Source organism: Saccopteryx leptura, chromosome 1, assembly GCF_036850995.1.
Source record: "Saccopteryx leptura isolate mSacLep1 chromosome 1, mSacLep1_pri_phased_curated, whole genome shotgun sequence".
Lineage (NCBI taxonomy): Eukaryota > Metazoa > Chordata > Mammalia > Chiroptera > Emballonuridae > Saccopteryx > Saccopteryx leptura.
In genome coordinates, this window is record NC_089503.1 from 229,804,936 (window position 1) to 229,831,555 (window position 26,620).

The window sequence follows — 26,620 nt, forward strand, 5'->3', positions numbered from 1 at the left end:
ACTGTTAGTTGTTGGCAATAGCATTTTAAGTTACATATTTATGACTAGAATTCTGCAGAGTTATAAAATAAACACAGAATGCTTAATATGAATGTATGTTTTAAAAGTTTGAAATGTATTTCTGGAGTCACTACATACTTAGCACTGTGCTAGATGATATGGGGAAAAGAAAACAGAACAGTGGTTCAGAGCGCCAGATCTGGAACGAGCTACCTGCGTTCACATTCTGGCTTTAATACTTATAAATGGTGTGACCTTGGGCGAGCTGCAGAGCTTTTCTGGGGTTCAGGTTCTCAACTTTAAAATGAGGATTATACTAATATTTACTTTAACAGTGGTTTCATAGCAGCAGAGGTTCTGCTATTGTGGAATACATCATCGTTAATATTTCAATTAGAAAGTTAGTAATGTGGCACCAGCTTCACAAGATCTGAAAACAAGAAGACTACCAGAGTTCATAGAATAAGTGATAGTTGATTTGTATGCCTGACTAAATAGATTCTGAGGGATGAGAAGTTTCTCTCCCTAAGGAGGGTTTAGAATGCTCAATGTTGGTGTATACAATGACAATAGTCTTTAAACAAGGATCTAGATAGGCAGGATAAGAGATAATTAGAAAAGGTCTTTGAATTCTTAATACACTGATTTTTATAAATTTATAGTATAATTGTTATTGGCTTTTGGGGTCCTTGGGTTCCCCAAGATAGAAACCAAACAAAACAACCAGAAAATTTCCAGACAAATTTTATTAAACTTATGCTTGAGCACAAGAGAGGCAGCAGAGAGGAAGAGAAGTTCCACAGAACTGACTCCCAGAGAGAATTGGTGGGGTTGCTTTGTAAGCTGGAGGCAAGCCAGGCTTTCATGAAAAGGTGATCTTATGAAGGGTTCAGGAAGTGGCATTTTCCATGTGAGGGTTGGGCTACTTCTCCTTCTGTCAGGTTGCTTAGCAACTATCTTTCCACCTTCAATGAGAAAGTCAAGATGTGGGATTGACACTACAGCCATCCAGAAAGGTCTTACAGTGATTGAACCTTGATCCACTGCTTATGCAGAATGGTGGTTCTGACATCTTCAAGGAGGTAAGCAATTAGAAGGGAGACAAGAATAACTACTTTTACTTTTTTGTAGGAAGTGAAGGGGTGGTCAGTTCATTTGGTGTTCCTTCTGACCATCTGGCATTCCTTTGGCCTGGGCCCAATCCCTATGCTGTCTTATAATCATTTGCCTCAGTAAATATGAATGATAGTAGCAATAATAATTAGTGCTTCACATTTTTTTTTGTTTAAATTTGGTTGCATGTGTGTTTAAAATGCCATTCATGAAAAAGAAAGAAAATAAATAAATTTTTCCACTTACTGTCCAGTGGGACAAAAATGACACCACTAGATTCTTTTTATTTGGTAGATCCCCTTCAGACACAAATGAAAGTTATCTAAGGAATTACAATTTTAATTGGAGTCTTTTGCTTGCTTGAGGGCTTAACAAGTCACTAGTTAGTTCATGTAGCAGTCTGTGATTTGAATACCTCCAACCAATCTAAAAATGTCGCTGTAAAATTATCAATGGAGATGTAAATGGAAACCCATAGACAAGGAATGTTAAATTAGAAACATGTGGAATTGATGCGTAATGGAACTCTGTAAATAAGAGAGGCCTAGACTCTGACATCGATAGTTAATCATAAATTGATTCTTCAAAGGGAACAACTGGGAAAACAGTGTATTTCTTCCCAGTCCTGATGTTTTAATTCAGTAGCAATCATGAGTAGGAAAGGAGGAATGATAATTCATTCCTTTTGTTCTCAAAGACAAGAAGACAGAATCTTTGAAACAACTGCCCACAGAAGGTCTAGGCTAAGGCATTAGCCGGATGACTACTTTGGCCAGCGTAAATGGGACGGTCATGATAGCCCACACTTTGGGTGGGCTACAACCTCACGGCCAGCTTTCCAATGCCTTAGTCACCACCACTGTCTCACGTAACCATGTTCACTATGGCTCAAATATTCTATTTAAGCGGTGCCAGGAAGATATCTCTCTAGTCTTGTGTTTCTGCTCTAGAACAAATGAAAAAGCCCATCTGCATATCCTATAATATCCTTCAAATTAAACATAAGGGAAGACAGTCATTGTGAAGAAAACTTAGAGGAGAAACATAGGAAAATTTTAAATAAGAATGCTTTTGTCCAGCCTGACCATGTGGCAGCACAGTGGATAGAGCATTGGTCTGGGACGCAGAGGACCCAGGTTTGAAAACTGAGGTTGCTGGCTTGAGCGCAGAGTCACTGGATTGAGCATGGGATAATAGACATGACCCCATGGTTGACAGCTTGAGCCCAAAAGTCGCTGGCTTGAGCAAGGGTTCACTGGCTTGGCTGGGGCACCCAGGTTAAGGCACATATGAGAAAGCAATAAATGAATAACTAAAGTGTCACAACTACTAATTGATGCTTCTCATCTCTCCCCTTTCCTGTCTGTCTGTCCATGTCTCTCTCTCACACACACAAAAAAACAAACAAAAACGAACAAACAAAAAAACACAAGACAAACAAACAAAACACCGAATGTTTTTGTCCAAAATCTGGGGCTTGAAAGTGTCAAATTAAAACACAGGAGTAGAAGGGGCAAGGGGAAGACCTTGAGTCAAACATTACTGTGCCTATCATTGGTGGTGTCAGTCTTGGGAAAACTCGTTCTCCTCTTTGAGATTCAGTTTCTCCAATAGAAATGGGGGAAAGTCTGACCTTTCTTGAAGGATTGGTAGGGAGTACAATTAAGAAAATATACCTTAAGTCATCTAACATTTCCTGTAAAATTATAGGTGCTTCACAATGTAAATTTGAATGTGAATAATTTTAATTTTCCTTGGTTGGCTTTTGTTTAACTATAAATCATTTTAAGTAAGGGGAAAACAAGGTTTTATTCTCCTAATTTCAGGGAAGACAGTGAAAGAAGATTCAGATGGTGAGAAAGGAGGGAACACAATACAGAGAGATGAGGAAAACATCAGAGCAAACTGAGATATAAAAGTAAAATGTGGGAACAGGAAACGATGCCTAAAAATGTTGCAAGGCTGTTTTAGGATAAAAAAGAACAAGCACCTTTCTTACTATGAAGATGATAAAGATAGGAAATAGTAATAAAGATAATTATAGAAAGGGGTATGCAAAGCTATTGAACCAGCTGGAACTTCAAAAGCAATTGAGGTTGCTTTCAATGATAGTTTAACCATATTTTCCTTGTAGCTAACCAACAACACTTTTTAAATGTTCATTAAGTAGTGTGCTGAAGCTATCCACCTCCTTTACAAAGGCTTGTGCTAAGGGAAGGACTGCATTGGAAACAACGATCACAAAGTGAAAGGGTCCTTCTCCCATGACCTTTGAAATAAGAGGGTCACTATCTGAGAAAGGCGGGTCTGTAGCTGTGTCTTGACCTCTTTACTGTGATATGTCATAATGTGGATGACAGCTTTCATATCCTATACATGATTTCAAGGGAGAGAAAAATCACATCTTATTGACCAGAGGATATGACCAAACGCAGTGTCTGGTTGCTATCCATATGTTTGGGGATGCCCCTTGCTCTTAGGATTGACTCATTTTCTTCCTGTGTGATTCCGAAGAACTATTGGAGATTGGTCATCTGTTCTTAGATAATAACAATATTATTTCCTTATTCTTTACAACTCACTTATAGCTATTCTTCCTTACCTGAAGACCACACTTTGCCTCTTCTGGTGTTGTTATCATGATACGAAAAAAATATTAAAAATTAAAATATGAATACCCATACATCATTAATTTAGTTTCCTTGAATTCAATATAGTTCCTGATACTTGCCCTAATCAGTGATTTTCAAACTTGTTTTCCTCCCTTTCTTTTTGGTTATTAGTTGAACTTTTGTTTCCAAATCATAATAATACCAACAGATAAAAGACCACCTTGATTGGAGAATGTAGGGAGAAGCACCTCTTCTTTGTCTTTGACAGCCACCAACATACTTTGCTTTGAGATTGAAAACCATTGTTCCAGTCATGTATTACCATGGAAACATAATTCAGTTGAAAAATTATTGCCATCATTGTCTATAGTAGCTCATGAATCAAAGAATTCCATAGTGGTAGAGCAGGGGTCCCCAAACGTTTTACACAGGGGGCCAGTTCACTGTCCCTCAGACTGTTGGAGGGCTGGACTATAAAAAAAACTATGAACAAATCCCTATGCACCCTGCACATAACTTATTTTAAAGTAAAAAAAAAACAAATAAAACAGGACAAATACAATATTTAAAATAAAGAACAAGTAAATTTAAATCAACAAACTGACCAGTATTTCAATGGGAACTGTGGACCTGCTTTTGGCTAATGAGATGGTCAATATGCTCCTCTCACTGACCACCAGTGAAAGAGGTGCCCCTTCCAGAAGTACGGCCGGGGCGGATAAATGGCCTCAGGGGGCCGCATGGGGCCCGCAGGCCGTAGTTTGGGGACCCCTGCGGTAGAGGATCAAGACAGAATCCAGTGTCCATTTCTCATGTAAAGAAAAGGGGCAGAGAGGATTTCTAGATCAACGTTGTACCTTCTGCTAGTGGAAAGGCAGACTAAATCCTCGGTCTCCCTTCCTATTGAAATGATCTTTTGTTGAAATGGTTCAAAGATTACCAGGGCTCCTCTCTTTCTGGGGCTTTTGCTGACTGGTTACTCAATCTGAATTCTGAGTCAGACAAACACTTCTGAGATTTGAAAAAAAATAATTTTTTTTTTTTGCAGATTCAGCCATGATTAAAAAAAAAAAGCCCCCAAAACAGCACAGCAGCTTTGCTTCAATGGGGAAAACCACAGAGGACTACACAGAGGTCAGTCATTGTCACCCATTTTTCCTAGCCACACACCTCTGACTTCCCACCTCTTAACTCCCTCCTCTAAAATGTCAAAATTTAAAAAGTGCATCTGACTTTTTGAGAACAGGGCCTTAGCATAACTGTCTATCATTTGCCACAACAAGTAAGCCTTTACCAGGTTAAGAGCTATTTCACTGGGAGTTAAAGGTGACTGATCTAGAAGAATAAAACATAATTAAAGAGTGTTTTATTATTTTTATGTAGAAAAAAAAGTATTCTTCTGTCTTAGATAGAGAGATAGTAAGGTCATGTGTTTCTCAAGATGGGGTAGTTGGAAAGGTGAAGAAAGAAAAGAATAACTGTAAGAGAGACTATTAACTTCACCCCCCCCCACACACACAGCCTTTATTTCTACTAAAATCAGAGAGCACTTAATTTGCTTACAAATGATACCTGCAGCCTCCTGACCTCATTTAAATGTATGTAGAAGTGTTGCTTATTCGGCATTCTGGAAATATAGTGGACATTAAGGTCTGTCAGAGCTTTCTGAACTTCAGAAACTCATGCTTAATATCTGCCACAAAAAGGCTGAAAGTTAAAATAATTTTGCATGTATCATCTATACCTATATGTGTGTTGGGCTTGAATCAGACAAAGAGAGAGCCAGTAATATCTGATTTTCTGTGCAAAAATACATCTTGGTGGTTCCTGCCCTCCTGGGAGCTAAATGACTAGCTAAATAGATAGTTTGCTTTAAATCATATTCCACTTAAAAAAAATAGTAGTGACACACACCCACTGTCCCCAAAATTCTTGTTATGAACAAAGTACATTCTACTGTGTTCTTCAATGGAAATTTGTAGGTAACTCTCCTTAGGCATTCAACCAGAGTAGGCATTCCTACCTACAGTTTAAGAAAACACGAAAACCACAAAGAATGTTCACAATTATTTTCTCCTGGTTGGAGAAACAGATGCCTTTCCTCAAGGAAAATGCTTTAAGGCCAATACAAAGCTATATTCATTAAAATGTATGTTGTTTAGTAATTGTGCAGACTCCGGACTATATAAAATTTATTTTCAATTTAAGGATCCTGCTTTCCTAGGATAGGTTTATAAGCAAAATAGAGCAGGGAGACAGGCAGAGGATAAAGTGTGAAAAGAAATCAACTATGCTAAGGGCAAGAGCAATTTAAGAAACAACAATGCAAGTACGGTGAAAGGAAACCACACAATGTGGACGTGATTTTGTCTGGGGGTCATGGCTGGCTTTATTCATAAGGGAAGTGTCAAATCAATCTGTAGAATATGGATGAGGTAAAATGCAGAGATTGAGTATTATTCTAGATCATCTGCAACTTTTCAAATACAACCTTCATGCTGAAATTCCAGGGAGAATGTAAGTGACTCCAATAAAGAAACTTGTCAGTCAGTCAAGAGTGTTTATTTATGCTCCCCCCTGGGCGAGGCACTGTTCTAGCCAGTATGAAATGATACAAAATAAAAGAGTAGTCATCCCCCTTATAATCTTGTGAGAGCAAATGGATTTAATCTGGAGGCATATATATACACACACGTGCACACACACATACACTCTATGTGGGTGGTCAAGAAACTTAAGTATATGGGCATACAAGAGCCTCACTTAAAAAATTCTGATTAAAAATTAAACTTAAAAAATTAGATATCTGGGGAATAATTAGTGTTATTATAAATACAGACATCTTCTGCATAAAGATATTTGGGTCAACAATGGACTGACCAAACAGCAGTGGTCCTGTAAGATTACGATGGAGCTAAAAAATTCCTGTCACCCAGTGACGTGGCAGCCGTTGGACAACAGGAAAATGCAGTCCCTTACGTGTTTGTGGTGATGCTGGTGTAAACAAAACTACTCCACTGTCTGTCATATAAAAGCGTAGCATGTACAATTATGTTTAGTACATAATATTTGGTGATGATAATAAATAACTGTGCCACTAGTTTATGTATTTACCATACTATAATTTTATCAATATTTTAGAGTGTACTCTTTCTATTTACAAAAGCCAAGTTTGCTGTAAAAACTGTGTTTTGAGGACAGCAGCCTCATAACTCTCCTTGTGTACTGCATTTCTTGTGTTCAGTTTTTTTGTACCATAACATGCTATACATGTTTGTAGGTTCTACCTTACAGCCTACGTGTGGAGTAGACCATGCTGTCTAGGTTTGTGTACATGCGCTCGAAATGATGCTTGCACACTGATGAAACAGCCTAATGACTCATTTCTCAGAATATGTCCCGGTTGGTAAACATCACAAGACTACAGATTAAAATGCATTCATGCCATGGCAGAATTGTCACGATACTTCAAGGTTGCAGGTTCGAACCCCAGTCAGGGCACATACAGAAACAGATCGATGTTTCTCTCTCACTCTCCCTTTCTCTCTTTCTAAAATCAATCAATAAATTTAAAAATTTAAATGCATTCATGAAGTATGTCTTTTATAAAACAAGTCAAATTATGATGTTAAAACTGGAAACACTCCTGTTCTCCCTCACAAATTTTTTTTTAAATGATTTTATTTTTTTAATGGGGCGACATCAATAAATCAGGATACATATATTCAAAGATAACAAGTCCAGGTTATCTTGTCGTTCAATTATGTTGCATACCCATCACCCAAAGTCAGACTATCCTCTGTCACCTTCTATCTAGTTTTCTTTGTGCTCCTCCCCCTCCCCCTTTTCCTCTTCCTTTCCCCCTCCCCCTGTAACCACCACACTCTTATCAATGTCTCTCAGTTTCACTTTTATGTCCCACCTACGTATGGAATAATGCAGTTCCTGTTTTTTTCTGATTTACTTATTTCACTTTGTATAATGTTATCAAGATCCCACCATTTTGCTGTAAATGATCCGATGTCATCATTTCTTATGGCTGAGTAGTATTCCATAGTGTATATGTGCCACATCTTCTTTATCCAGTCATCTATTGACGGGCTTTTTGGTTGTTTCCATGTCCTGGCCACTGTGAACAATGCTGCAACAAATTTACAAAACACTTTTGGAACATATTTATCGTGAAAATATGTATTCACATTGATGTTGAGGAGCTACACAAGCAATTAAAATTGCAAGGCTGGGACCTCCAAACTGTAAGTCCTTTAAAGTCAAAGACTGGGTCTTATTTGCCTTGATATCCTACGCTCTGTCAAGATAGTAGTGGTAAAAGAATAAGAATGAACGAACGGGATAGATGAGTAAAGCACCAAATTGGAGCTGAGGAGAAAAAAAGAAGAGGACTAGGGCAGTGGTCCCAACCTTTTTTGGGCCACAGACCAGTTTAATGTCAGAAAATATTTTCACTGACCGGCCTTTAGGGTGGGACGGATAAATGTATCATGCGACCGAGACAAGTGTCAAGAGTGAGTCTTAGACGGATGTAACAGAGGGAATCTGGTAATTTTTTAAAAATAAAACATCTTTCAGACTTAAATATAAATAAAACGAAAATAATGTAAGTTATTTATTCTTTCTCTGCGGACTGGACCGGTACCAAATGGCCCACGGACCGGCACCGTTCCGCGGCCCGGGGGTTGGGGATCACTGGTCTAGGGTATTACAAGCAGAGAGGTGGGGTTGGTTGGTCTCAGTGGGTGTCCAAACACCGAAAGAAGATTTGGCATTTTCAGCAAGACTAAGGGTCAGCTTCTGGTTGTACCAGTTGGAGGAGGTCCCTGCCCAAGGATCCCTGGAACCTTTCCAGGGTAGCTCTCTTCAGTACTCAGGAGATGACCTTGTAAGGTCAGGAAGGCAACTTCTTGATAAAAGAGACATTGGAGACTCCATGTCTACTTCAGCATACACCTTAAGGCTATATCCTTCCTCCCAGTCCTTTCTGGAGCACCATTCTTGGTAGAATTCTTTGCATTGACGTAACCAAAGATTGGGTAATATTTCTGATATATTTGATGTGAATTTAATGCAGCCCAACTAGAACGCAAGCTTTGGAGGACGAAGACTGTGTCCCAGCTCCTAGAACAGTTCCTGACACGGTAGGCATTCAAAAAATACAGTATTTGTTACATGAATGAATGTTATTATTTTCGCCGCTGGTCTCCACTTTTGCTTTATCCACCTCACTTTAGGGAGCTGCACACTAGCGGGAAATCTTTAATTACAATTTCCATTCTTTCTTTGGGCCAGAAACTCTGGACTAGAGTCCTGGCCAAACCCTTGGGGAATGGGGATCCCCTTGGAATTTAATGACAAGCCAAGGCCACAGGGGGCGGAGGAAGAGGGAGAGCCGCAGAAAGTTGTTCCTCACTTTTTTTGCTTTTGCAGCACCCTTCGCCATCTAGCTTTCTCTTTATTTGGGTTTAGCGGCGTCTTGTGGAAAGAAAGCCAGGGGCCACTACTCTGACCTCGTTCCTCTCCGGGACCCTTGGGGTCCTGTTTGTAGGAGCTCCGCAGTCACCCTTGGCTGTGCCAGCACCTGTTGGACAGCCCCTTGGCGCCCCCAGCCAGTGCGAGAGGACGGACCAGGGCGCCCCTCCCGGAGGTGGCGACCCCCGCCCTGCCGCTCCGGCCGCCAGCCGGAGAGCGGCTCAGCCTCCCCGCTAGCCCTCCGCTCACTCCGCAGGGGCTCGGCCCACGGCCCCCTCCTCCCGACGCTGCCCGCGAGGGGAAGGTAGAGAAGGGGAGGGGACAAGCCGGAGCCTCGGCCCGCCCGGCCTTCCTCTCCACCCGGTGCCCAGACGCCGCTCCGAGCCCTGAGCGTGCAGGGAGCCTAGGCGTGGGGGGAGAGCCCCAGGAGCGACCGGAGCCCCCGCGGGGACCCCACGCTGCCGAATTCCCCTGGGCTTCGAGGAGCGGGGAGCGCACCCCAAACAAGGTGAACTTTGCCGAAAACTCAAGCCAGGTGCCGGGATCCGTGCCGCGGAGTGGGGACCGGGCGCGGGCTGCCCGCCGGGCTGGGGAGCGGAGCCGCGCGGCCTCCCTCCGCTCGCGCCCAGGGCGACCTCGGCCCCGAGCCCCCGGCCTCTCCGGCTCCTCCGCCCCGGGGACCCGCCGCCCGCGGAGTCCTCGCCCAGTTTCTTCCCCCTCCCCCTCCGGGGGTGGGGGTGGGGCGGGGGAGAGGGGCGCCCGGAGAGCCGCATCTATTGGCAGCTTTGTGATTGATCAGAAAGTGCTCGCCGCCAACTTGGCTTCGAGACTGGCTTCCCGCGACCCTTGAGTTTTCGCCTCTGTCCTGTCCCCCAGACTGACAGGTGCTCCCAGCAACTTGCTGGTGACTTCTCGGAGCTGCCCCGGCTCCCCCGCGTCCCCACCCCTCTTTTTCCTCCCTCGCCTTCGCCCCCACCCCCACCACTTCGGCACAGCTCAGGATTTGTTTAAACCTTGGGAAACTGGTTCAGGTCCAGGTTTTGCTTTGATCCTTTTCAAAAACTGGAGACACAGAAGAGGGCTCTAGGAAAAAGTTTTGGATGGGATTATGTGGAAACTACCCTGCGATTCTCTGCTGCCAGAGCAGGCTCGGAGCTTCCACCCCAGCGCAGCCTTCCCCTGGCGGTGGTGAGAGAGACTCGGGAGTCGCCGCTTCCGAAGTGCCCGCCGTGAGTGAGCTCTCGCCCCAGTCAGCCAAATGCTCCTCTTCGGGTTTCTCCTGCTGACATCTGCCCTGGCCGGCCCGAGATCCGGGACTCAGGCTGAGTCCAACCTGAGTAGTAAATCCCAGCTCTCCAGCAACAAGGAACAGAACGGTGAGTCCCCCCCCCCTCCCCCCCCCCCCCCCGCGCTCTCCCCCTTCTCGGGTCTCGCTGTGTGTGTGTGTTACGTTGGCATTGTGCGCTGGTGTGTGATGGACACCAGCCTGTGCGGGTATAAGCGTTCTGTACCCATGCAAACACGCGCTGCGTTCATGGGCATTGGGCTTTGGGAGGTTACGTGCAGTTTGCAACTTCGGGAGCTGCCACAGAGCTCTAACGGGGCAGCAGGATTGCCACTGTAGCCCCAGCTAGAGAGAGGACCTTCTGCCAGCGACCGTGAACGTCAATTCCAAAGCACATTGCGGGACCTCTCATGGCCAGAGTTAATAAGTTCAACTGCCTCTAACAACGAATCCAAAATGAATGAGTCTTGGCATGTTTGACTTTACAAAGATTTTTTTTTTGTTGTTGTTGTTATTTGGGGAGGGCTCTACCAAGAAATGTATCAGCCTCATTAACTGAAGCTCTTTTAAGTGGAAAGGCATCAATTAATCAGTAAGTAGATAGGAAATCTAGAGGTCAGGAGGCCAAGTGGACCCTTTTAGGAGAATTAAAAAAGTGAATTTCTCTTGTGCTCTTTCTCTCTCTTTTTTAAAAGTGCCTTTGTGTATACCCTGAAGTCCTTACCTTTTCTGGTGGTGTGTTTTTATGTGTTGGTGAATGACTGCTATTTTGTATGTGCGGGGAAACGACTTAATCCTGCATAGGAAATGAGAATTACTTTCAGCTTTCAAGTGTACCTGAAATGTTTAGAAAACTCTCAGATGCAAGTTCCCTTGGGCTGGGATTGCACAGAGCTGGAGAAAGGCTTCTTTCATAAAGCCAAGGGCAGCTCCAGGGTGTGTAATTTGCTTAGCCTCTGAACCCCATATGATTTACATCATTCAATTTCTAAACTCTTTTTCTCTTGATCTGCCATTATGAAGTCATTTTTGAGAATACTTTGTAAATAGAAATTTTATACTGCACATGAAACCACACTGTTAATGTAGGCTGTCTAAAATTAGAATATTAAACACCCTGTTTACAAGTGATGGCTCTTAATGTTATTTGAAAAGAAATGTACATGTGTTTAGTGCTTTGTATGTCATCCATTCCAAATGCAAGAATGCTGTCACTTCATCAGCCAGGTGAAATGAACACAAATAGCCTACCTAGAAAATCAGAATGGTGTATACTGTATTTTTAAGTCATAGCAACTTTTTCTTTATGGATTGGGGTGCTTCCAAGCCTGAACTTTATACTTAAACTCTCTAAAGTGTTCATTTTTAAGAAAACACAGAAAGTTATAGAGTACAAAAATAGATTAAATAAGGATTCCTGGGACCTTTGTATACATTAATTGTATTTGTTGCATGTGCAGCAATCTATGATGTCATGTTTATCAGTTAATGTGTTTGCTTCTTACAACTTGCTAATATGATGGCACATGGCACCTGCAGACTGCTTGAGTTGCTGATCAAAGGGCAGCCAAGAGATCTATCTCTAATCACAGGAGCTGCAGAGGACTGGGAGAAAGTGATCAAAGGAGCCACAGCACCAGCTGTACCCTGGCAGGAAACAAATCAGACCAACCTTTGTTCTTTCTCATGTAAAGTAAATGTCCAGTTCAAAATACTGCTTCTTACTAGACAAGCGTCTCCAGAATGACAATTCCCAACATTCCTGGCTTCTGACTTCTATTTTTTATTGTTCCTGTCCCCTATCATTTCTCCTGCTGCTCTGACTTATCAAGCCTGTCCTGGCATCTGTCATCTTCCTGATTCCCTTTGCTACTTGTGCCTCTCATTGTCCTTTTCTTGTAATTATTTCTTGTGATCCACATACCATGATCATTTTGTAATAGGTCCCAGAGCACGCAAGTGGTCACTGTCCACTTTATGGAGTAGGTTCACACCCTTTGGAGAGGTGAATTCATTAAGCCAGGCCACACACATTCTGTTGCCATCAGAGGCTGGGCCATTGCCATTCCTAAGATGCATGATGCTAAAAATAGTCTGGTTGTTTCCTAATCCGTGGGCAGAGGATTGAGCTATGTTTAGCTCTTAGGAGACAGGCAGCAGGAAGTAACTAGAAGTAGAAACTACTCACCTTGTAATGTTTAGCCTAAGGAGAATTGGAACAACCCAGCACTAGGGGGCAATATAGAGCTATTTTCCTGCACATGCTCAGGTTGATTTTTATCCCTCAAGGTTCCAAACCTTGAGGATAACAGGTAGGCGCTATAGAAGTTCTCACTGGAATGTGAACAAATTAGCTAGAACCTTTTTTTTCCCCCATGTGGCTTTCAAATTTTTCATCCCCTCACATGGGTATGTTTTTTGCCCTCATATTAAATTATGATTAATTCTTGATTGAACTATTGCTCTTCTCAATTTAGATTATTGTCTAATTTCTGTAAGTTCAAACCCACCTGAGGGTGTCACATAGAAAAATGCTAATGGCCCAGTTTGTGCATTGCATCATTTTGTGAAAGGCCTTCTAAGTGCTAAATATAAAAGCTACACATTAATTTGTTGTGACTAGAGTTCATTCCTGCTTTCAAGAACTCCTCCCCAATGACACTCTCTTTCCTGGAGCATTCCAAAGTCTCAAATGATGTTGACTCAATCAAATCCCCATGCCTGCTCAGTTTCAATATTAACTTGGTATCTCAAGAGGTGTTATACAATATACATGAACAAACAAAACAGAAAGAGACTCACAGATACAGAGAACAGACTGATGGTTGCCAGAAGGGAAGGTGGTTCAGGGACTGGGTGAAAAAGGTGAAGAGATTGAGAAGTACAGATGGGTAGTTACAGAATAGTCTCTGGGCTGTAAAGTATAAATACAGGAAACTATAGTACAAATATGGGAAATTTAATCAGTGACACTGTACTAACTATAGTGTCAGATGGGTACTGGAAATATTGTGGGAAACACTTTGTAAAGTATATGATTTCTAACCACTATGAGGTACATCTGAAACTAATAATTAAAAGAAAGTTTTAAAAAAGTTGTTTTAATGAAAATTGAGTGCTGTAGTGAATGTTAGATATTTGGATGTAGACGGGAACATGTGGAGAAACTTCAAAATTAGTTTTGAGTGATCAGTGTTGTTTACTTTGTTATTGGTTATCTGAGTTTTGATGTAATACTGTTTTGTGATTCCTACCACTTGACTGTAAAAATAGCTCAATCCTCCAATATTATAAGTTGTCTTTGTATCATTCATTTTCCACTTTCCTTCTAATCCTGAAGTCTCCCATATAAACCAACAGCCTCCAGATTTAGCTTAAAGAAAGAGATAAAAGATAAGGACACTGACTTATGTAGGGTTTTTGGTCTTTACTTTTTGTATGACCGTGGGAAAAATTACTGTCGTCTGTTTGCACTCATTTTAGAGGAGAGTGTTTACCATGAGACGGAAGTTCTAGGATGGCATTCTGAGTGGCCATCAGCTATATGCTATCCTACATCAGAAAACAAAATGGAACAAAGCTTACTTTGTCTCTTGCATAGAATTCAAATAGACATCAATCACTAAGCTGTTGATGGGGTAAAGCCTCATCTATACCTTACGCTATTGGTGAATGATTTTAATTTGCCTATTGACCTGAAACATACTGTTTAGTGTTCTCATTTTCTTTAACCATTCTGAGTGAAGATTTGCACCATCCCTCTGTTAGTTAGGATTATCCCTGTAACCATCCCTCACTTGGTGTGCTCTTTTCCTTAAAGACATTCATGACCTCCTACAGGCCATTTATGTACTTCAGAGACAAATGGTCTCTCACAATGCCTTTTGAGAACGTGCATCTTGAGTTTATGGCTTTTCCATCTCATTTTCTCATTGCCAGCTCTCTCCTTCTCCTACTGCCTATGTGTCTATATCTAAGAAAATTGTGCCCAATGCCCAATCCTATTCAGGTAGCAGCTGCAAAGCTCCATTTTACTGAAAAAACAGATCATCACAATTCCTAGGATCGCGTCCAAGACTAAATAGGCTCTGATGGAGGACTAAAGGGACTTTCCTGTCAGGTAGTCTGTAAATTAGACCTTTGTGACACTTATTTTTGTTGTTAGAGGCTTTTTTTTTCAAAGTTAACTTCCTCCCAGTTCTCTGCTCTGTTTGAGATAGTTGAAGAAGTTGAAGAAGTAAAGTGTCATTATAATAGCGAATATATTTTTTTACCATAGGTGACAAAAAAAAAAAAATCTAGTTCTATTTTATGGTAACTTTTTCTCCCTACCAATGGTTATCTTTTACATATAACCTGATATACATTGTATTTACTTCTAAAAGGTAACCTGAAAGTACAAAGGTCTGGGAGAAGCTTCGGGGACTAGAATATCATTTGTTAAATAAGTTGTAAATAGATGCCTGGATCCCATACTAAACTGTCCCAAAAGGTGCTATTTTGTAGAGCTCTGTTTCAGGCACCAAAGTCTTAGCTTTGTCTATTCTCAAGGTCATCTTTCATGAAACTTATTTTTTACATATCTTCTTTATATTCTCTTCCACTTCAGGTATTTTTACCCATGTGCTGCTAAAATTCTGTTTTATCTACAAACTTGCAATTTTTTTAGAGACAGAATTCTAATAACGTGATGTGTGTTAAAGAAATTATAACTGAACCAATGGATTCATAATGTCCGCCCCCCCCCCCAAATATTTTCAAGACTGGTAAAATTTTCTTCATAGGTTGCTATTTGTATTAATCCAAATGGTGGAAGTCATAATAAAAGTCACTTCATATTTATTTACTTGGTCTGATTTTGATGTTTCTGATTCTTTTGTTTGGAAGTATGATACATAGCCAGAATATCTCTTATAACTCTATATAATTTCTTTCTTTTCTTTTTCTTTTTTTTTTTTTTTTTTTTGTATTTTTCTGAAGCTGGAAACGGGGAGAGACAGTCAGACTTCCGCATGCAACCGACCGGGATCCACCCGGTTCGCCCACCAGGGGGCGACGCTCTGCCCACCAGGGGGTGATGCTCTGCCCCTCCGGGGCGTTGCTCTGTTGCCACCAGAGCCACTCTAGCACCTGGGGCAGAGGCCAAGGAGCCAGCCCCAGCGCCCGGGCCATCTTTGCTTCAATGGAGCCTCGGCTGCGGGAGGGGAAGAGAGAGACAGAGAGGAAGGAGAGGGGGAGGGGTGGAGAAGCAGATGGGCGCTTCTCCTGTGTGCCCTGGCCGGGAATCGAACCCGGGACTTCCGCACGCCAGGCCGACGCTCTACCACTGAGCCAACCGGCCAGGGCTATATAATTTCTATATAACTCATTTATTAAACTCTCTCTGTATATTATTTTTTTCACCATTACCTCCAACCGTGATTTTTTTCAAACTTCTTTTTTTCTGTTGCCTCAGGATGTGTCTAGTGGTTGATTTTCAGTTGCTATAATCAGTACCACTTTACAGATTGTTAAAATATTGAAATATTCCCAGTGGGTTGGACAGAGAAGCCTGTATTGCTGTTCCAGGGCAAACAGGCCACTTCTGAACCAGAAGCTATAGGGTTAATGACTGGCAGCGCTCAAGGCCTCTAGGACACTACTCCAACCCTACTGACTTTCTTCCTGATAGATCTATGTGCCTGCCATACTGATTGTAGAACATTGTGACACTTTTAGCTCTGGATAATTTAGTTCACATTGGACTTCGAGCACCTGTCTCTTCTCCTAACTCCTTGGCAGCTCAGGCCCAGCCCATGGCTTGAAGGACTAGGAGTAAGGAAGTGTATGGCCTTTTTTAAGCCCCCTTCCTGCAGCTTCTTTGGTTCTAGCTTCTCAAGGGCTGGAGCTTGGGATGTGAGATGGAGAAGAGGACCGTTGTACACGTGGCTTAGGACTGCAGCCCTCAGCGGGTTGTTCCTGCTTCCCTGGGCAACACTGACCAGCTGCTTCTGCACGGGCAGCATCCTCTGGATATCTAGATTTGATGAATCACCTTTTTAGAGAGATCTTTTCACTGACTACTTAGTCTAAATTAGGTAGCCCTCATCTATCACATCAAAGTTAGTTAACTACATAGCACTTATAATTCTTTGATATCCTTCTTGTTGTTAATTAAGTAATTGTGAATCTACCCCCTCCCCCCAGTAGAATGTAAGTTCTCTGAGAGCATGCATCTCGTTCAACTTGCTCCCTTCGGAAACGGCAGAACCCAGAGCAAGCAGTCCTACATAGTATGCATCCAATAAATATTTGCTGAATGGTTCTGGACATAGTGCCTTATTGGAGTAAGACTAGTGTTGACTAGAAGGCCAGGCCATCCTTGAAGATCTCTTTTTGGTCTTGCAACTTTTACATTGATCTACCTTTTTCAGAAGAAGATAAGCTTGTTTATTTATTGTTGTAATAAGATATGCCAATCAGAGTGTTGACTTTTGAACAACAGGGTTTTAAGCTGCATGGGTCCACCTAAATATGGGCTTTTTTTTCTCCAATAAATACAGTAGGCCCTTCATATTCCAGGTTTTGGCATCTGCAGATTCAATCAGCCATGGATAGAAACTGCATTTTCACATTCCTAACAGTAGATTCCCAACTGTGGCTTAAAAATACTGTTTTATGAATTCGCAGATGCAAAGGGCCAACTGTGGTTAAGTTTTGGAGGAGTCAAAATACTGCTTGGAATTTTGGCTGTTGGGGGGATTGGCAACTCTAACCCTCATTGTTCAAAGGTCACCTTTATACCCTGTTACTAAGTGAATATGTACTAAGTAAGTGAGTAGGGTTCCTAGAATTGGTGCTAGTTATGCTCTCAAAAGAATCATCGCTGAGTGCCCTTCACTATTTTCTGAAAATGGGCTTGTTGTGATATGGACCAAGGACTCTTATGTATGCTTTTCATCTTTTGTCTGTGGCTCATGAATAACTTGCATGAGCTAGACACCAGCAGGAAGCATGGTGTGTGGACTGCTAAAACTGGAAAGATCCCAAAGAGTCTATTCTTACTGATGGGAAGGGGAGGCCCAGAGGGGGGAAGTGACTTTGCTAAGGTCAGTGTTGAATGCAACAGTGTTAAACTGCTAACGTGGTGATACAGTTTTCCTTATGTAAGAACCAATTAGGCAAATAAGATTCTAGATTTAAAATTCCAATGCTCCATAGAATAGCATTTCTTTATTATTTTGGGGAGTTTCTTGCTTTGCAGGTTGTGAAAAGAGGTAAGACTCCTTGATTCTGAAACATTCTTTACAAGAATATTAAGGAAAAACAGTCTCAAAATAATCACATAACTCAGAACAGATAATTTGACATGTATATTATAATACTTCTGTTGGGGTAGAAGTCTGACAGTTTGGCAAATGACTTGAACTATTGCCTTTAGGATCGTTACTGTTACAGGTCGGAACGTTATTTTAAGTAGGTGTACAAGGTTCATGGGTGAATGATGTTTACTTTAATACAGTGTTCTGCTTTATTAATTGATGATATTATATATATATTAATAAATGATAAGGAAATGATTGACAGTCGAACACATGGGTCCATAAGGGTGGGTTTTTAAAAAAGATAACTAAACATATGATTTAGCAGGATGCCTCAGTGGTAAAGAGTGAGTACCACAGGAATGAGTAAGAAAGCATGGCCTGGGTAACACAACTTGTCAATCTTTTTAATGGACTTAATAAGCAACCTTAATTTTTATTTACACTGTATTATAAAGGACAGTCTATATAGAGGGTCAGATTTCTCTTTGAAGTCAAAAGCATCAGGAAAGAAATTCGTAGTGGTGGGCTTGAACAGCCTGCCTGAAACAGGATTAATTTACCTTTTGTGTTTGAAAAGTTGCAAATCTGAGGACAAAAGAGCTAAGAATTATATATAGAGGGGTTAAACCAAACATATTTATCATTAAAGACAATAAGAGTGATCTCTTTTGGTAGCATTAGCTCATTTTGCCTTTTACTTCATAAGCGTACATTTTGAATTGGAGGGGGCAGTTTCATCAGTTACCTGACTTCACGTGAGCCCTCATGTGTCATCTTCAAGCCATTATTCCCAGTGCCCTGGTGACTGGGTGGCTTCCTTTCTGGACATTTACTTCGTTTCTAAACTGAACCATCTTTGCCAGGATGGCTTCAGTAATTTTGCTTAATTGGTGTTGGGCTTTATTCCACTTTTATTTTCAAAGTACGATTTTATTTTTGTAGTTGACTTTTCCCCTACTGAATAGTAGCTGAGCTGTTTCTCAATCAAATATGTATTGGGTTGATGCTGGGATTTGAGGAGCAGAGGCAAAGTGGATTCTGGTTTCCTGAGGGAAACCAACATCCCCAAGCAGCACAAGGCATGATAATGGTAAGGACAAGAATATAGATTCGTGTTGCTGTTTATGTGTACTGTGTACTGATGAAAAATCAGTGAGGGCCCCCAGGAAGGACACAAAAAGAGCATGATGAGGATGCCTTCTTTGTGGGGAGTTGAATGGGTCTAATGAGCTCTTAGAGAGCCTCTGGTTTTCTAATGCTTAAAATAATGACTGCCCAGGAGTGCCTGCTAGGTGCTACATTGTGTGTGCTCAATGTTTGCAGACAGTATACAGTTTATCTTTATAACCTCCTATTGAGGTATTAGGAGAAAAAGCAAGGCTTCACCAGCTCAGTAGCTTAGCCAAAGTCCCACAGCTGGTAAACGTTTGGACTTCAGTCTGACTCCAAGCCAGAACTCAGAGCCACGTGCCTCTTTCTTCGTGAGTTAAATGGTCTAATGTTTTATTAGAACATTGTTTTTTATTCAGCAAATATTTACGAGCATCTGCTCTTGGCTAAGCTCTGCCCTAGGTGCTGGGGCCACGAAGAACCAGATTCAGTCCCTGCCCTTGAGAAGTTCTGTCCAAGAGGGATGGTAGAGCCTGTTTTTTTGTTTTTTTTTGTTTTTGTTTTTTTTTTTTTAATCTCATGGTCTATTAGTTCTGCGCTCCAAGTGCTATGGAAACACAGTTGCTTTAGTTCGATTCAAAAATCCTCTACTCATTGACTAAACCCTCTACTCATTGATTCTGCCTGGAAAAGAAGTGCAAGGAGTAAAGTTCCCACAGAGGAGGTGACTTATTTTGTAGATCTGAGAGAGAAAAAGAGGAAATCTTTCCAGGCAGAACTAACAGCCTGAAAAAAAAAAAAATAGAGCATGCAAAGGCCCATCATATGTGAGAGACAAGAAGAGTCTAGTGTTGCATATGAGTAGAGGCAAGAAAAAAGTTAAAAGGTTTCCTGGGTGCATGTATTCAAAAGCCCTGATTGTTTGCAGAATTTGCTTCCTGCAAAATTTGCTGTTAACAAAATGAAATAAAGGAAAATGTTGCCTTCATGTTTCAAATTTAGTCGGAACCCTTTATTCTTAGTTATTTCCTAAGCAGACATGTAGCAGCAGAGTCTGCTTTTGGGTGTGCAGTTAACTGCTTTATTGTTGGAATTTTCTCCCAGTCATTAGGCATGTCTGGAAGTTCTGAACTGGTTAGAGGGGCAGGCTGCACAGCCTCAGTTACACTCAAATAAGCTAAGCCTGTGTCCACACTACTCTCTATTGCCTTCTTTATGTAAACAAAGGGCTATTTTCACACTTCATTCACAAAATGGATGGCATGCAGAATGAGCCTGGCTGAAGGATCAGGAGGTTGTGATAAAAGGGAGGCTGCTTCCAGTGCACCGAGGTAGTGTAACGAAGCTATTGCTTTGCACGAAGCAAAGAAAAGAGCCTTACCACTTTTAAGGGAAAGAATGTCATGTTTTCTGGCAGATCAATTCCTTTGCATCAAGCAACAGCATCATTTTTTCTAGTGAGGTTCATTCTGGTCTTTTGTATACAAGGCTAGAGATATTTTGTGTTATTTAAGAATAGGAAATGAATGGATGCTCTTGGCGGGTATGTTATCTAGGTGGCCTGCCATTTTTTCAATTTTTTGGAAGCTACGCTCTTTGCATTCTAGGAAAGCCTTGTTTGTGAATGGAGACTATTTTGAGCTTTTTGTTATTTGCAAGATGGAGATATGCTTCTGTTCTTAAATATACCCAGCCGGCCAATGCACCTGCCTTGAGTCTTGACAGCAGTCAGAAACCCCAAACAACAGAAGTTGGGCTTCTGTGCTACTTATCTCATGTTTTTTTCTGGCAGTTATTTTTTGTTGGGTATTTATAAGGACATCTGTCTTTTAAAGACTCAGATACTTTATTTCTTTTCCCACTAAGAAATAAATCTCAGCTTGTTTTCTCATACTGCTACAGACATTTATTGTTTGAGGTGATTAGAAATGCAAATTGGGAATCATTAAAACATTGTGATTTCTTCTTCATGGCATCAGGCAATGTATAAAATCAATGTACTAAGAAGAAGCATTTGTTCAAAATGTAGTTAAGAACAAAATGGAAGGAAGAAATATTCAGTTGCATACTAGAAGTTTCAAACTGGGTTGTGAGAAAGCGGTGCCCGCAGGGTTCATTTCTGATTGATCATACTTTGAACCTGACACATGATGACAGGTAGGGTGCACACTGCTTAAGAACACAGGAAATAACTTCTAGAGTTTTCAAATGGGCCTATGAAAATATCCTAAAGACTCTTTCTTACTATAGTGTGATCATTCCATCCATTCAAAGACAAATATGTGCACAGTATAAAAACAAAGAAAAATTGGATAGTGCTAGTATGAAAAGCATAGATCTGCACCTTCAGAGCCGAAAAGGGGTTGTACGAGAGGCAGATCTCTTCTGCTGAAAATATGTTTCATGTTTTATGTAATAAAAGTATTGAGAGACACTTCCGATCAAATAACTATGTATTTTGTTACTGGCTCTACTTTTATTTATAAACAAAAATAATACACTATTTTTGGAGTCCTATATGCAAATGAATTGCTGCCATAATACAAGAGACTAGATTCTTATACACACTAGCATTTTTATAGCTTCACATGCAGTTTTTTATGTTATAGCTTGTAGTATGTATGGGCTCAACCATATCTTACCTTTGTGTAACAAAAGTGTCTGACTGTTTCTAGAAAAATCACCAGTCTAAAAATAGCCGGTGATTCCCGGTCAAAACCTGGCCAAAGACCTGAAAGGACACCTAGTTGATAAGTGCTAACCCTTGAGAACTGGTTGTAACCTCTGTTTGCTTGAAAATATTAACAAACTTCAGGTTTAAAGACATGACTAAGAATGTAAAATTAGAAATTAAACATTCTGTATGCTTATTTTAAAATGCTTTTTCTTCCTGGTAGAAAATTTATCTTTAATCTGTACCGATAACTTTTAATAAGCATCAGTTGGGCACCCCATTAAACTAACTGCTTTAAAATGGTTTCCTTTTAGAACTAACATTTATATCCTAGGAAATCAATTAGGGTGTCTGGACTTCACATTTCCTTGCAAGCTTTGTTTGCAGTCATTTCTGAGTGGTCAACCTACCATAACAGAACACTCAGAGGTGCAAATCTTCTGGAAGAAGTGCAAATGCCACACTTTTACTGGGGAAAAAAAATGGAAAAATAGGACTTATTTAATATATCTGCCGAACATTTAAAACTGCATAAAGCTCAGGAAATACTTTTGGTGTGTGGGAATGTGTGGTGTTTCCAAACTACAAACATTGTTTTGAAAATTTCCCCGGCAGTGGTGAATTATATAAGACCATGTCCATCTAAGGAGAGCTTGTTTAACAGGCTTGTGGTTCTGGGGCTCATTCAAACACTCTTAAACAAAATAAAGGGAATGGATGTAATAACTTCTTTATAGAAAGGCCATAAAAAGGTACAGGGCCATGTAAACAAATTGGGTCATTTACTAGATGTTTAAGTGATAGATTTGCAGTCTAAATTCAAGGCTGTGTATTATGTTTTATAGGATTGCGATCATGTTCTATCTTGACAATGAAGTAACTAGTTTATTTTTTGTTTGTTTGTTTGTTTCTCTTAAGCACATAAATGCCCATTGTTGTTATTTTACACTGCATTTTGTAAACATACTGACAGTTCTGAGCATTTGCATTTGTGTTTGTTCAATTTGGACAATGGTTAGACACCCATGTGTGAAAAGTTGAATTGGCCTTAGTTTTGGTAGCACTGGGTTCTGTTCAAGGAAAATAAAATGATTGAAATTGAAATTTTCCTTCTGGGCTCAGACATGTCTAAACTAATTGTAAAATAATTATTCTAGCTGACAAGCATCGACTCATAACTACAACTATGTAAAGTAGAAATCCAACAAAAGTTATAATTTACAGTCACTGTAACTTTGCCAGTCTTGTAATAAAACCGCTATTATAACCAATCTATTGACATTTGTCTTACTTGAGACATAGGTCAAAGGTCCTATTTCAGTTTGTCTTGCTTTAGAAAGCTGTTTTATTGCATTAGGATATTAATTTGCATCCTCTGTAATTAGTACGAAGGTGGATCAGAATGTTCCAATGAGGGGAAGGAGAGTGGGAAAGTGGGCGGGACTAGGAGAATGTGCGGCACTGAGCTTGGGAGGTGATGACTGGGGGCAACAGAAGCCAAGAAGATGTTTGGAAATTGAAGTGAGGAAAGGAAACTAAAGAATTTTTGTGTTGATACTATAACATTTATTCATTCTGTAATTTCTCTCAATCTGGATTGGCTCACTTGGCTTTAAAGGAAATGGATTGTGTAAGAAAGCTCAGTAAAAATCAATGAGCCTTTCTAAGTCTTAGAAACGAATGGCATCATACCATACTGGCAACTTTTAAGTGTGACTGCTGGAAGTTTGGCAGCGGAAATAACTGCTCCAGCTCTACAGGCCTACAAAACAACGAACAATGGTGGATATTATAGTTTCTGTGTAATGTGTGACTTGCTATATCCTTTTTTTTTTTTTTTTTTTTTAATGAGCAGTTTTGGGCTAGATGGTCTTAAGTCTACAGAAAGCCTAAGATCGACCTTTGAATTGGCTTCTCTGTGATCTTGAAAACAATAATTCACATCTTTTTGCCTAGTTACCTATTCACCTCTTTTATATAGCACTGGGTTCTGCATAGTTGTGTATTATCTAATAAAAACTCTCCAAACTGAGGTGTGTACCACAAAATGTTACTGGTACTTGCCTGAAACTGTGAGGCATTGTGAAAGATGCAAAGTCAATGTAGATTTAGTTGCTGCTTTCAAGTAATTTATAGTGAAAGGGGGACATAAGACCTGAAGCTAGCTATCATGCTAGCTAACACAAGTGATAGATTTGCAGTTTATTCTAAACACATTGTTTGGTGGAGATTCAAAGAAAGGCAAGATTATTTACAGTATAACTATTAGAAAAGGATGAGAAAAGTTGTTTGAGAGAGGGGCCTGGAAAGATAGGCAAGATGTGTGCATTTGAAATCAAGAGTAGAGTAGAGTGATTTTAGGTGATGGGAACGGGAGAGTAAATATGCAGAACGAGGAAGCATGGGAAATTGATGCAGTCTCCTGGGTAGCTTGTTTTGACTAAGACCGTAGAAATAGATTCACTGGGAAAGTCCTTAGAAATAAGAGGCACAAGAGGAAGAACACTGATATATTACTTAGGCTTGGATAATTACAAAATGATTCTTCAGGCTTTGGTGTGAACTCACTCAGCTCCTCAGGCATGCAAATTATGAGTTAAATATTCTTCCTCATGGTGTGCAGCAGATAGAGACAGAATGAAGATTGCTAAGAAGTAAAGAATAAAGTTAGAAGGAATAGCCCTGGCCATTTGGCTCAGTGGTAGAGTGTTGGCCTGGTGTGTGGACATCCCAGGTTCAATTCCTGGTCAGGGCACACAGGAGAAGTGACCATCTGCTTTTCTACCCCTCCCGTTCCCCTTTGCTTTCCTCTCTCTCTCTTTTCCTCCCACAACTATGGCTGTATTGACTCAAACGAGTTAGCTCTGAGTGCTGAGGATGGCCCCATAGAGCCTCCGCTTAAAGCACTAAAAATAGCTCAGTTGTGAGCATGGCCCCAGATGGGCAAAGCATTAGCCCTAAATGGGGGTTTCTAGTGGATCCCGGTTGGGGCATATGTGGGAGCCTGTCTCTCTATTTTCTTTCTTCTCACTTGAAATAGAAGAGGAAAAAAAAGTTAGAAGGAATAGAAAATTCACATTTGTGAACACAAAATCATGAAGAGGAGGCAGTGAAGGAAAGAAAAAAGAGAAAAAAAGGAGGAGAGAGAGAGAGAGAGAGAGAGAGAGAGAGAGAGAGAGAGAAGCCTTATGATAGGTGGAAAAGGCTGCCAAGGAAGAAAAGAGAAAAAGTCAAGTAATTGGCCTACAGTTCAAAATACAACAGAATAAAGAAAATGAGGACCAATGAATAACTAGCTGATGATATTTCAATAGTGACAGAAAACAAGAATCAAAACCTGAAAAGCCTATGATGTAATAAGAGGCATAGTAATGGGAGGAAAAATGGTTATGGGGTAACATGAAGAAGTTAGACCCAGAGTATGATCAAGGGAAGGAGATATTGAAGTAGTCTCAGAATGGAAAAAAGAAAGAGGAAAGAAGCATGTTCTGTTTCTTTGTTTCCTTGTTTGGTGAGTTTGGAGAGATTTAGGGTAAAAGAAAGGTTAAATATGCAGCACAAGATGAGACTTGTGGTCTTGAAAGTTCCTGGTCAGTTGCTGACAGAACACAGGTAAAATGACGGCAGAGCATTATGCAATGTATGAAGTTCCTGAGATAAGAGCAGAGCATACTTAGTAGAGAAACAGAAATTACACTTTGGAGGAGGTAAGCCTGAAGACAAATTTTAACAACATGAGAGAGTGAGAGAAAGTATAAAAGAAATTTTTAGCAATGGTTCCCTTGCAATGGAGTAAGATGTTTCAGTCCAGCCTAGTATCTAAAGGAGAACTATAAACAATTTGAGAGAAAAGATAACAAAAATAGATGTTTTTGCTTGGTCAGTCCATGTGGGGGGATAACGAGATGATAAGATTTAAGATATGAAAGAAGGAATGGTGTTGTTTGGCAAAGAAGATTCATGAACACAGTGGCAGGAGCTGGAATCACATAGTAACAAATGGTTATGGGTAAAGGAGTGACATGTGAAAAATGTGTGGTAAAAATACACATCTTAACAAGAATTAGCAGGAACTTTTAACCTATGGAAAAAGAAAAACTCTAGAGCTTTAATAAAGAACCATAGCAATTCAAATGAAATGACCACTTTAATGCCCCTTACTTTATCTTAAAAGCGCTGTCTTATAAAAGGTGAAGGAAACCACTGCAAGCCTCTGGGTTCTCTGCTATGAAGCTCAAATAGCATCTCTTGCAAGAAATACCCAGTGTTTGTGTTTGTTTTGTTGTTTTTAGCATCCATTAAAGCCACATAGAAATTTGTTGAGGATGGTTTAGGTTATAGCAATTGTTTGTTCAAGAAGAGAATATAACTCTTCAGGCATTTTCCACACTCTCCAAAGAAGGCTATGTTCTGTGTACATTTGCAGAATAGAGATTATGTGTCCTATCATTGGAAGTCCTTCTTTATGTTCCTATAGTCAATGGAAAAATATAAATGGAACTGGTTGGTGTGTTGATAGCCATCACCCTTGGGTCTTGATCAAAATATAACTTTTACTTTCATTGCTCTTGAATTTTACTGAGCAGGGGGAAAATCTTCCCTTATTCCCAGATGAATATTTTGGCAAGAACATGGTTCTTCAGCTCACTTAAGAAATACAGAGATTTAGAGTAACTTCAAATACAAACACCCTTATAATTTGGAATTGATCATACAGTCTTTTGGAATAATTAAAAACTCCCAATGTGACTGCTTGGGATCTCTTCAACCCCTGCCCATGCTCGCTTCTGAGTGGGAGCCCATTTGGCAAAGGAGGTAAGGTGGAGGGGGCAGGAAGAAACCTTGATGTTTCTGAGGGTTTCAGCATTCACAGAACAGCCTTCAACTGCCTGCTCCTTTGGTGTACCGGTACCTATCTTGTCTAACCTCAGTTCCATTCTAGTATCCAATTACACACATATTTAGAAGTTTCCTTATTTCTCATAGTTGGGCTTGCTTTCAGACCTCCAAGTCTGAGAATGTAACTAAATGCTAA

General features: G+C 40.5%; 1 protein-coding gene across 1 annotated transcript in view; it reads left to right on the top strand.

Annotated features, from left to right (window-relative positions):
• The first annotated feature begins 10,455 nt into the window (after positions 1 to 10,455).
• Positions 10,456 to 26,620, top strand: part of PDGFC (platelet derived growth factor C) — a 198,897-nt gene continuing 182,732 nt past the window's right edge. Inside the window, exon 1 of the mRNA XM_066387576.1 lies at positions 10,456 to 10,588. Coding sequence (XP_066243673.1) covers positions 10,471 to 10,588 — 118 coding nt within the window. The 5' untranslated portion in view covers positions 10,456 to 10,470. The remainder of the gene's footprint in view (positions 10,589 to 26,620) is intronic.